At 63.1% G+C, this 9,997-nt stretch overlaps 2 protein-coding genes across 5 annotated transcripts; one reads left to right on the forward strand and one right to left on the reverse strand.

The window, feature by feature from the left end:
- Positions 1-1,159: 1,159 nt before the first annotated feature.
- LYPLA2 (lysophospholipase 2) lies at positions 1,160-5,405 on the forward strand. 2 transcript variants are annotated; one of them, XM_079106148.1, is made up of 10 exons: positions 1,160-1,220; positions 2,605-2,710; positions 2,969-3,000; positions 3,098-3,163; positions 3,658-3,705; positions 3,788-3,858; positions 3,983-4,056; positions 4,130-4,231; positions 4,330-4,503; positions 4,580-5,405. In XM_079106148.1, exons 2-10 carry the CDS (start codon positions 2,633-2,635, stop codon positions 4,628-4,630), a joined length of 696 nt encoding a protein of 231 aa, XP_078962274.1. In that variant the 5' UTR covers positions 1,160-1,220; positions 2,605-2,632; the 3' UTR covers positions 4,631-5,405. The 2 variants fall into 2 exon arrangements, with proteins under 2 accessions (XP_078962274.1, XP_078962275.1); XM_079106149.1 differs by lacking the exon at positions 1,160-1,220 and adding an exon at positions 1,344-1,540.
- A 266-nt stretch (positions 5,406-5,671) lies between these two features.
- On the reverse strand, positions 5,672-9,910 carry GALE (UDP-galactose-4-epimerase). 3 transcript variants are annotated; one of them, XM_079106099.1, is made up of 11 exons: positions 9,787-9,910; positions 7,995-8,120; positions 7,780-7,895; positions 7,584-7,697; positions 7,164-7,340; positions 6,787-6,900; positions 6,632-6,698; positions 6,461-6,546; positions 6,277-6,354; positions 5,986-6,100; positions 5,672-5,875 (listed from the first exon to the last, which is right to left on the reverse strand). In XM_079106099.1, the coding sequence occupies exons 2-11, from the start codon at positions 8,113-8,115 to the stop codon at positions 5,817-5,819; spliced, it is 1,047 nt and encodes a 348-aa protein (XP_078962225.1). In that variant the 5' UTR covers positions 8,116-8,120; positions 9,787-9,910; the 3' UTR covers positions 5,672-5,816. The 3 variants fall into 3 exon arrangements, with proteins under 3 accessions (XP_078962225.1, XP_078962224.1, XP_078962226.1); XM_079106098.1 differs by having other exon boundaries at positions 6,461-6,576; XM_079106100.1 differs by lacking the exon at positions 9,787-9,910 and adding an exon at positions 9,209-9,766 and having other exon boundaries at positions 6,461-6,576.
- Positions 9,911-9,997: the final 87 nt, after the last annotated feature.

A 9,997-nucleotide genomic window follows, 5' to 3' on the forward strand; every position in this document is an offset into this window, starting at 1 on the left:
GTTTACTGTGGTTCCCCCAGTTTTCCTGCCCAGAAGTTTTGTTTTAGGTTCCAACTCCATGACCTGAGTACTCAAAACTAAACTGCCTCTTGGCTTGGAGAAAGGTGCTTTGTTGAGCTTCCAGTTTGTACTGTTTTGTTTCAGTTAAAAGAAAAAAGAAAAATAGTGCAGGTTAAGCTGGGAGAATGAATCCTCAGCTGCCGAGGGACAAGTGTGACCCAACTTGCAGATCTCCACGCTTGGGGCATGGGGGCATGATCCTTCACCCCAGCTTGCCTCCCGGGCTTTTTTCCCGATACCTATTTCCACTTTATTAGCATAAAGGCGACTCACTGGTGACCAAATGAAGCCCTTTTGTTCCTGGTTCATTTGATGGTGACATGCACCCTGCGTGGCACTGCTTGTCCAGGACGGTGCTAAGATAACATTGCTTGATGCCTTTCCAGCCATCCTGATATGGCCTGCATATTTTCCCAGGGTACTTTTTAGAGTGATTAAGGCCTCGCACCGGGACTTCACAGTGTATAAAGCATGTTCACACGACCTCATTTGAGCCTGTGAAGTAGGCAGGGTGGTTATTAACACCATTTTATAGTTCAGGAAGCAGGTCAAGAAAGGCAGACTTAGAGTAATCCCAAGGTGTAAGATAAGACCGGAGGACTAGTGACCTCAGGCCTTTTCGGGCCATCCCGGGAGAAGAGGTGAGGAAGCACAGGTCGTCCGACCTCAAGCAGGACGCGAGGCCGGCGTGCTGCTGAGTGAGGGTGAAGGCGCGCTCGCCCGGCGGGCGCCCGCTCCGCGAGGGGACGGGGGCTCGTGAGCTGCGCTGTAGTAACAGCCCACAAGTGCGTCTCAGCACGCTGTGTCCCTAGCACACACAAAGGTATCGAAAGCCCACAACGGGCCCGGCGCCCAGGGCCGCCGCAGTGCGCCGCGTGCAGGTGGGCAGGCGGCCGGCTTCACGCCGGCGAAGTGCGAGGCGCCGGCGGCAGGGCGTCCTCCGGGGCCGCGGGCGGGGCGCGGGGCAACATGGCAGCCCCGAGCCGGGAGCCGGCCCCGCTTCCGGGTTCCGTACCGCCGGCCAGGCCACTTCCGGCAGCGCGATGGCTGGGTTCCCGGGACCCGAACGGAAGTTCCGGCGGGGGCGGCCGAGGGGAAGAGTGTCTGTGCGGGAGAAAGGGGAGAATCGCCCGAGCGGTCTCGCACGCCCCGGGAGAGAGGTGCCGGGCCGGGGCCGGGGCCGGGGCGCGGCGGGCGGGGCGGCCGGGCGCGGGAGGAGGCGCGGCCCGAGCGCTGGGGGCGGGGGCGCGGCGCCGGGCGCTGTCCAGTCCTGGGGACTTTGGGAGTGCCCCGCGGCCGGGCGAGGGGCTGCCCGCGCCGAGAGGACTTCGCGGTCGGAAGTGGCGGTGCGGCTGAGGGGCAGGAGCTTCCCAGGGTCCGAGGTAGAAAGCCCCTTTGTGGGCAGGTGAGAGTCCTGGGTCCAGCTAGGAAGCGTCACCGTGGGGAGGCGGCGACCCTTGGCAGAACAGAAGTTCCCATGGTGGGTAGTGGGAGGCCCCGGCTCTAACTGGGGTTGGAGGGAGACCCAGGTCAGGAGGGAAGACACCCTTCGGAGAGGGGGAACCGGGGCGGGAGGAGGGAGTCCCCAGAGCGAAGAAGACGGGGAAGCCTAGCTTAGGGCGGAGGTGCATTCCCGGGTGGGAAGAGGGGCCCTGGGGTCAGGTGCAAGATCCCCTGTGATCTTCCTGCTGTGGGGAGGGCAGTCGGGGGTCAGCTGGAGGTGGGAGCCAGTGGGGAGTGCTGGGCGCCCTGTAAAAGGGAGGCACTTGGAGGTAGGTAGCGGAAGCTTCCGGAGTTTGGAGGATGCTAAGGACGGGGAGGGGCCAGCCAGCCTGACATTCTTTTGTGTGTTTGGGAGTCCCAGAACCTGTTCAGCTGGGGCCCCATTTGGAGTCAGTGGCAGCAGCAGCAGCAGCAGGTAGCCCCACTCAGCAGGGTGTGGAGCACCAGTTGAGGGTGGGTGGCACTCAGGAGTCCTTATGCTTTCAGAGGACATGGGCAGCTCCTGGGGCTCTGGGAATGGTGAGCCAGAAACTGCTGTGAAGCTGGCTGGGGGGCTGGGAGGGAGAAGATGGGAGGAGGGCAGGGGCTAGGAGCATATTTCTCTGGCATTTTTCTCCCCTTCATTTCCCAGTAGGGATGGTGTTGGGGAGGAGGGGACCCAGGGACCCTAGAGAAGGGGCAACTGGAGGTGAGAGAGGAGAGGGCACTGAGGAACTTGGGGGGTGGTCAGTAGGGGTTGCCCTGCCTCCCTTCTTCGCCTCCACCTCCAGCCCCTGTGCACTGCCCCTGCTCATCTCCAGCAAACTCAGGCTCTGGAGTTGGGTCAGAACCAGGGACAGAGTTCTGGGCCACTAGGGAGACTGCCTCTGCTTTTCAGCCCTGGAACTTCCTACCCTCTTGCCCTGGGACTTCTTGCCTACCTTTTCTCTCTGTCCAGCACAGAACCTAGGGCTGTGCGGGGGCTGTGGCATGGGTGGCACCCCTTGTCAGAAGGCTGCCCCCGGCCAGCTTGTTCTTGACTGCAGCCCCTCATTTGTTCAGGCCCAGCCTGCAGGGAGCCCTGCGGTGTATGTGTGGTAACACCATGTCTGTGCCCCTGCTCACCGACGCTGCTACTGTGTCTGGAGCTGAGCGGGAAACGGCTGCGGTAAGGGGCCCTTCACCCTTGGCAGCATTCCCCCCCATTTGCCAGACCTGGTGGGGACAGCTGGGGAACTGGCTGGAGGGAGTGTGGGAAACATGGAGGTGGCAATGCTGGGAAGGGAGTGGGCTGAAGCCAGGAGGCTCAGGGTTAATAGCCTGTTGGCTGCCACCTGTTTCCCCCGTCCTTGCCTGTGGGAGGGGTGGGCCCATGCTGGGGGACCTGGAAGGGGACCTCCTCATCGCCCCATCTCTGATTTTCTAGGTTATTTTTTTACATGGACTTGGAGACACAGGGTGAGTGAGCTGGTGGGGGCATTCCTTGTGGAGGTGGGCGGGCAGCAGGCTGAAGGCCCCCCCTGCATCGGAGCCTCCTCTCCCTTCCCTCCTACAGGCACAGCTGGGCTGACGCCCTCTCCACCATCCGGCTCCCTCACGTCAAATACATCTGTCCCCATGCGTGAGTGTCACCCCAGCAAGGGAGAGTGAGCGGGATGGTCCTGTAGGGGAATCATGCAGGGTGGGTATTACCCTGTGGTCCCAGGCCTGTTTGCAGCTGTCCTTTGTGTCCTGGGGCTGGGGCTCAGAGCAGGCAGCAGCGCCTTGTTAGCATTAGCTCTTGGGGAGCCCCCGGGAATGGATCTAGCACCAGCCCCCAGCCCTAGGGCCTCCTGGACCTCCTAGAACCAGGGCCTCCCATGCCCCAGCCCCAAGTACTCACCTACCGAGCTGGAGCCCCGGTAACACCGAGCGCTGGGCTCTGCTGCTCCATCGCTACTGCTGATGCCCCAACCACAGCCTCCAGCCCCACGTGGCAGGTTGCCTGGCAACACCTTAAACACAGGCCCTGCCTGCTGGGAGGGGCCCCCAGAGGCTGCTCTGTCCCCCTCCCGGGTCCTCTGCTGTGGCTTCCTTACCCCCTGAGCATGACACCTTTCTGGCTCTCCCTCCCAGGCCTAGGATCCCTGTGACACTGAACATGAAGATGGTGATGCCCTCCTGGTGAGTGTGGGACTTGGGGGACAGGAACCAGGGAACTGTGGGGGGCTGGCCAGCACAGCTGCCCACTCCTCTGCTTCCCTAGGTTTGACCTGATGGGGCTGAGTCCAGACGCTCCAGAGGATGAGGCTGGCATCAAGAAGGCTGCAGAGAACAGTAAGGCCCCAGCCCCTTCTCAGCACCCGCTTCCCTGTCCCCAGAAGGTGCTGGACGGTGCCTGCCTGCCTCCCTTGGGGTCCTCCCGGCAGCTTCCCCCAGCCAATCACACCCCTCCCCCCAGTCAAGGCCTTGATCGAGCACGAGATGAAGAACGGGATTCCCGCCAATCGGATCGTCCTGGGGGGCTTTTCACAGGTGAGTGGGCAGGGAGGGGTAGGGGCTGGGTGGGTGAGCTGTGCCTTCATGACTCATTCTCTCTTCCCCCCAGGGCGGGGCCCTGTCCCTCTACACGGCTCTCACCTGCCCCCACCCTTTGGCTGGCATTGTGGCATTGAGCTGCTGGCTGCCTCTGCACCGGAACTTCCCCCAGGTCAGTGTTCCCACAGACCCTCTCCTGCCTTCGAGTGTCCTTGCGGCTTGGGCATCGTGCCGCATGCTGGTTTGCCCTGAGCTCCGTCTGGCCCACAGGCAGCCAACGGCAGTGCCAAGGACCTGGCCATCCTCCAGTGCCATGGGGAACTAGACCCCATGGTCCCCGTACGGTTTGGGGCCCTGACGGCTGAGAAGCTCCGGTCGGTTGTCACACCTGCCAGGGTCCAATTCAAGACATACCCAGGAGTCATGCACAGCTCCTGTCCTCAGGTCAGTGGGGGGCTTCCCACTCCCACCTCGCTCCCTCCTCCCTCCAGCGGGAGCCTCAATCCCCCCTCACCCCCAGGAGATGGCTGCCGTGAAGGAATTTCTTGAGAAGCTGCTGCCTCCAGTCTAATCAGAGTTTGGCTCGCAGCACAGTCCCCCAGCTAACAGGGGACCCAGCAAGCAAGCGTGGCACCATCTTGGATCTGAGCCGGTCGAGCCCGTTCCCTCCCTCCTGCCCTGTCCTCATCCCACAGGCCTCTGGGGCAGGCAACAGGCCTGGCCAGGCCTTCCTGGCCTTGGCCGCTTGGCTGTCTGCAGTAGGGTGGGCTGCTTCCTTAGCCCACCTCCCTGAAGGCGGCCCCCAGCAGCAGTGTTGGAGGGGAAGTAGGCAGCAGGAGCAAGGGCCCAGCTGCTGACCCACTCACTCAGGACCTCACTCACTAGCCCCGCTTTGGGCCCCCTCCTGTGACCTCAGGGTTTGGCCCGTGGGGCCCTTGCAGGCCCCACCCCAATTCTGCCCGGATAATCCCGTGTCTCTCCCGCCTCACTGCAGCTGCTTCTCAATCATGAATGTGTCCGTGGCCCGGGTCCCTTGCTGCTGTGGCTGCCTGCCCCTGGCAGGAGTGTCGGTGAGGAGGTGGAGGCCTTCGGGAGCCTCCCCAGCCATCCCCCCACATGGGGGCTGGGCCCTGCCTCCTGTTACCCTCCTCCCTTGCAGGCCTGGAGCCCGCAGGGCTGGACTGAGGCTCAAGGTCTCCCCTGGCTCTCACCCTCACTGTGTCCCCACTTTAGGGCCAGGGAGGTGGTGGGGAGGAGTCGTGTCTTGTCTTCTGTCTCCATGTGGTTTTGGGTGTTTTTCTTGTTGTGCCCTGGATTCCAGTAAAATTAAAGAAATTGCTTCCTCAGCTCTTGGTCCTGCCTGATTCGATTCGAGGGGTGCAGAGTGACCATCTGCAAGAAGTTGCCCCAGTATAAGAAAACACTTTTATTTTAAGTACTTCGGAAAGCTCCCTCAGAGCAGTCTAAGTCAGTGCCCGGGAGGAGGGGGTGTGGTCCCCGAGCCCTGCGTCCTCGCCGGCTCGAGGTGGTCCTGATGAGCTCCTGGACCCTGCAGGAGAGAAGCAGTAGAGACCCAGCTCCTGGTCAGCGGAGCCCTTGGCCTCCTGCCTGGTGGGCTGGGTGGGCCCAGCTTGGGTTTGAGGTAGGGGCAGCCTTGGCTGGGCCCCCGAGGTCTGGGGCGCCGGGGTCCTGCCAGAGGCCGGAGAGCAGGCGGTTGCTTCTCTTTTCCTTCTCTGGTCCACGGTAGAGGAAGGTCCTCAGGCCTGTGCGCCAAAGCCTGAAGGATTTTGCTTCTGCCAGCGCCACAGGTCTTCACCTGGGACAGACAGGGTGATGATCAGAACTTGCCCTGGAGGCAGTGCAGGAGGGCGGCCAGGCCTGGCTCTCTCCTGTAGCCCCTTTTCTTCTGGGTCGGGCAGCACTCACACATCCTGTCCAGCCCCAAGGCCGCCGTCCAGCCCAGCTCCTCATGGGCCAAGCTGGGGTTGGCATAACAGGCAGCCACATCGCCTTCCCGTCGTGCCACCACCTTGTATGGGATCTGCAAGAGAGGAGGCAGGCCCCGCTTCGCTGAGCTGACCTGGGCCTTGCCCACCCTCTGCTGGCCAGTGCCACTTAGAGGTACCTAGCGCCGAGTGCAAGGCAGGCTGAGAAGGGCACAGTGCGGAAAGGCCGCAGCCCTTCTGTGGCTGACGGGCAGGGTAGAGGGGGGCCTACCTTCTTCCCCGAGGCCTTCTCCATGGCTTGCACCATCTGCAGCACCGAGTAGCCAGTGCCTGTGCCCAGATTATAGACCTGCCAGGAGGACAGGGCTTGTGGCAGTGGCCCGACTCTCCATCCCTCTGGCCCATGTGCCCAGGACTCCCTGGCCTTCCCTCCCTGGCCTCACTTCTCTCCCTACCCGGCAGCCACACTGCTCCTTCAGCTTCCTCAGGGCAGCAATGTGGCCCTTGGCCAGGTCCACGACGTGGATGTAGTCCCGGACGCCTGCAGAGGTGTTGGGTGCGCGAGTTCGTCCTACGTGGGTCTCCTTCTGGGCTCCCACTCCCAAGTCCCCCTGGTCCCAGCTCACCTGTGCCATCCTCTGTGTCATAGTCATTGCCAAAGACGTTCAGAGCCTCCCGTCGCCCAATTGCCACCTATGGCCAGAGGTTAGGTCAGCTCTTTCCAGCCTGGCACCAGCTGTTGTACCCCTAGGCCACTCCTGTCCCTGCTACCTGCCCTTACCTGGGAGACATAAGGCATGAGGTTGTTAGGAATGCCCTGGGGGTCCTCGCCAATGCAGCCAGAGGCGTGGGCACCCGTGGGGTTGAAGTACCGCAGCAGTACTGCGTTCCAGGCCTGTGGGACACAAGTCAGATGAGGGGGACATGTCCCAGCTGAATCCAGAGGCCTCTACCTTGCTCCTAAGCCTGTCCTCTGTGTTCCCCAGAGATGGACAGAGAAGGGGGCCCACCCACCAGTGCTGTGACCTTGAGCCAGTCACTGCTGCTTCTGAGCCTCAGCTTCCTCCTCAGGATGGGGGGTGCTCAGGACCCCCTCCTCAGGCTCAAGGGAGAAGTCAGTCAATGAGCAGAGCTGGGCCTGGGGCGAGGGGTCCTCACCTTGTCTGCCCGGCACAGGTCCCGAATCATCTCCTCAATGAAGAACTTGGACTTGCCGTAGGGGTTGGTACAGCCACCTGTGGGGTGGGCCTCGTCCAGAGGCAGGTACTGGGGGTTCCCGTACACCGTGGCTGAGCTGCTGAACACCAGGTTCTTCACCCCGTGGGCCCTCATGATCTGGCCGTGGAGGGAGGTGTCAGTGGCCCCTGCCTCACACGTCTGTCGCCTTCCTTCGGGAGGTTAAGGGCACCCTCATTTTCAGAGGGGAAGGCGTGGAGGTCCGAAGATGGGAGGTGCAGAAAGACACGTTCAAGATGACACAGCCCGGGCTGGACTCCCACAGGGGTCCTCCCCACAGCGGCTGGCACGGGGCCTGGCCTGGGGCTCTCCCGGGGTCTCTCTCCACCCTAGACCCCGTACCTCCAGAAGCTGGATGGTCCCTGTCAGATTAACTCGGTAATAGTCCAGAGGCTTCTGCACCGACTCGCCCACAGCCTTGAGCCCCGCAAAGTGGATGACGGCCTTAAACTTGTGCTGCGGGAGCAGAGCCAGGGTCAGAGCGGCTGGGGGCCAAGCCCTTGGCAATGCTGCTGCCCGCCTGCCCACCGGCACCCACCCTCTTGAAGAGGTGCTGCAGGGCTGCCTGGTCCAAGATGTCCATCTCCTCGAACTCCACAGAGTGGCCTGTCAACTCCTGTACCCGCCGGAGGCTTTCGGGCATGGAGCCCCCTCCTGGCGGGGTGCGCAGAGCCGTCAAGATCAGGAGATGGGGTCTGAACCCGGGATCTTCCTTCCCCCTCCCTCCAGAAATCTCAGCCCCGCCCCGCTCACCACGGATGGCATTATGGAAGTTGTCGATGACCACCGGGCAGTAGCCCGCCTCCAGCAGCTCCAGCACCGTGTGGCTGCCGATGTAGCCAGCGCCGCCGGTCACCAGCACCTTCTCTGCCATCGCACCTGGCCCAGGACACAGGCTCAGCGGTGGCTGAAGTGCTTGCTCAGGGAACCCTTTAATAGGAGCTGGCCTCCAACTAACCTTAGAGGTAGGCAGCTGTGTGCCCTAGTTAGGAGGGTGGCTCTGGAGTCAGCCCTGGCTCAAGTCTGGGAACTGTCACTCTGACCTTGGGCTTTAAAGACCACCTATCCCCTCTTGGTGGCAGTTTCCATCTCCAGGGGACAGAGTTTATAGCTGTACACATAGCATGTGGTAGAGTGGATCCAGTGAGGAGATTTTAAAGCCTGCCCCTTGGTACAGGAGGAAGACAGGCTCAAAGCTACCATGTTCTCTAGGTCCAATTGATTCAGGACTCTGAGGGTCCACACAACCCTCTTCAGTGTCTGGGGATAGGAAAGTCCTGGGCAGAAGGAAACATGCAGCAGGATCAGAACTCCAGGATCCCAGGCAGGTGCTCTGTCCATTCAGACTCAGGCCTCCTGTGCCTCTGCCACACCTAAGTGTCAACTGACTCCTGGGCTCTGTGACTAGTACCCCTGCTCTAGGCAGCCCCTTCCCTCTCTTTCCAAGGGTCAGCTGGGAGGAAGCAGGATATGCCTCAGGTGACCTAAGGGTGGGATCCTCTACCAGAAGACTAAGCCCAGTTTGGGCCGCAGCACCGGCAGTCCTGGAGTGCGAGCCACCCCACCAGCCCCACCCCAGGGCAGAGCCAGGCTGGCTGAGCCTCAGCCCTGCCAGGGCCAGACGGGTCACTCCTGGATTGGAGCTGCAGTCCCGCCCAACTTTAGGCAGCCCTGGATGGGCCAGTGTAGACGTGGACTTGGCCCAGTCCCCACTGCCAGGTGTGCCTCCCGCCCTGAACAGACTGCAGCAGCGGGGGAGGGGCGGAGGAGGCCCAGACACTCGGGCCTTTCATTCCGGAGACCTGGCCCGAGGCCGCCGTCCAGGCTGCCTGGAACCCCTCGGGGCTCCTCCGGCTCCCGCCCGCTTGACCGCGCGCCCGCGGCGTGCCAGGCTCGGTACCAGGCACTTCTGCGTTGTTTTCCTGACTCTCCCTGCATCTCGAGGAGGCAGGTGTCCCGGCCGGCACCTTGCAGTGACCCGTCCTACGGTCGGGGCGGCCCTTGGTGCGCCCGTGTCCCACAGCAGTGATGGCCGGGCTGGAATCCGGACCTCCAGGCTCGCAGCCCGGCCCCTCTCCCCGCAGCCCGCCCAGGCCCCTCTGGACTCTGCCCCCGCGCCCAGCCGCGCGCCCAGTGCGGGCCCCGGCAGGTGGTCATGCGGAGGCCGGGGGCAGGAAGGCCGCCGGCCGGTCGGTCTCGCCCGCGACCCGCGGGATGACCTCGGCCAGCGGTCGCTTCCTCAGTTCTCCCAGTCTGTGTAAAGGAGGGGAGGGGGCGCTGGGCCGCGAGCGCTCCAGGGCAGCGGAGTCTCGGGCTGAACTTCGGGGCCGTGGCTCGGAAGGGGCCCAGTTAGGAAGGAGTCCCGGGTCGGGAATGAATGAACCCGAGGCCACCGCCGCGGGAAACGCGAGAAGGGGCGGGCCCGCCCGCCCGGGGAGACTCTGCCCGGGACGCGGACCAAGCCACCATGGAACTCACTCCCCTGCTCCCTGCCGACCACCGGCCCTCCTGAGCCCGCCCGGCCCTTTAAAGCCGCCCCGCAAACCTGCAGAGGTTCCCGCGCCCTGCGCTGGCTCCAGCGGCGCCACCTCCCGCGCCCCGCGCGGCGGTGCCTTTAAGAGCCGACAGCTCACCCTGATCCCGCCCTGTCCACGCCCCCAAGGAAACGTGTCACTTGCGTTACGGCCTCTACGGAGACTCGGGGAGGACATAAAGCCTGTGCAACTTTGAGCGACCGCTCGGCGCATTTCTACGGA

Source organism: Sciurus vulgaris (genome assembly GCF_902686455.1).
Source record: "Sciurus vulgaris genome assembly, chromosome: 1".
NCBI classification, from domain to species: domain Eukaryota; kingdom Metazoa; phylum Chordata; class Mammalia; order Rodentia; family Sciuridae; genus Sciurus; species Sciurus vulgaris.

Excerpts from the sequence above, each read along its gene's own strand:
- LYPLA2 (XM_079106148.1), top strand. The coding sequence starts at position 2,633 with ATGTGTGGTAACACCATGTCTGTGCCCCTGCTCACCGACGCTGCTACT. Across the intron at positions 3,706-3,787 it reads AAGATGGTGATGCCCTCCTG|GTTTGACCTGATGGGGCTGA; the intron begins GTGAGTGTGGGA and ends CTGCTTCCCTAG. Across the intron at positions 4,232-4,329 it reads TGCACCGGAACTTCCCCCAG|GCAGCCAACGGCAGTGCCAA; the intron begins GTCAGTGTTCCC and ends TCTGGCCCACAG.
- GALE (XM_079106098.1), bottom strand. The coding sequence starts at position 8,115 with ATGGCAGAGAAGGTGCTGGTGACCGGCGGCGCTGGCTACATCGGCAGC. Across the intron at positions 7,698-7,779 it reads TGCAGCACCTCTTCAAGAGG|CACAAGTTTAAGGCCGTCAT; the intron begins GTGGGTGCCGGT and ends CTGCTCCCGCAG. Across the intron at positions 6,577-6,631 it reads TGACACAGAGGATGGCACAG|GACGAACTCGCGCACCCAAC; the intron begins GTGAGCTGGGAC and ends AGACCCACGTAG.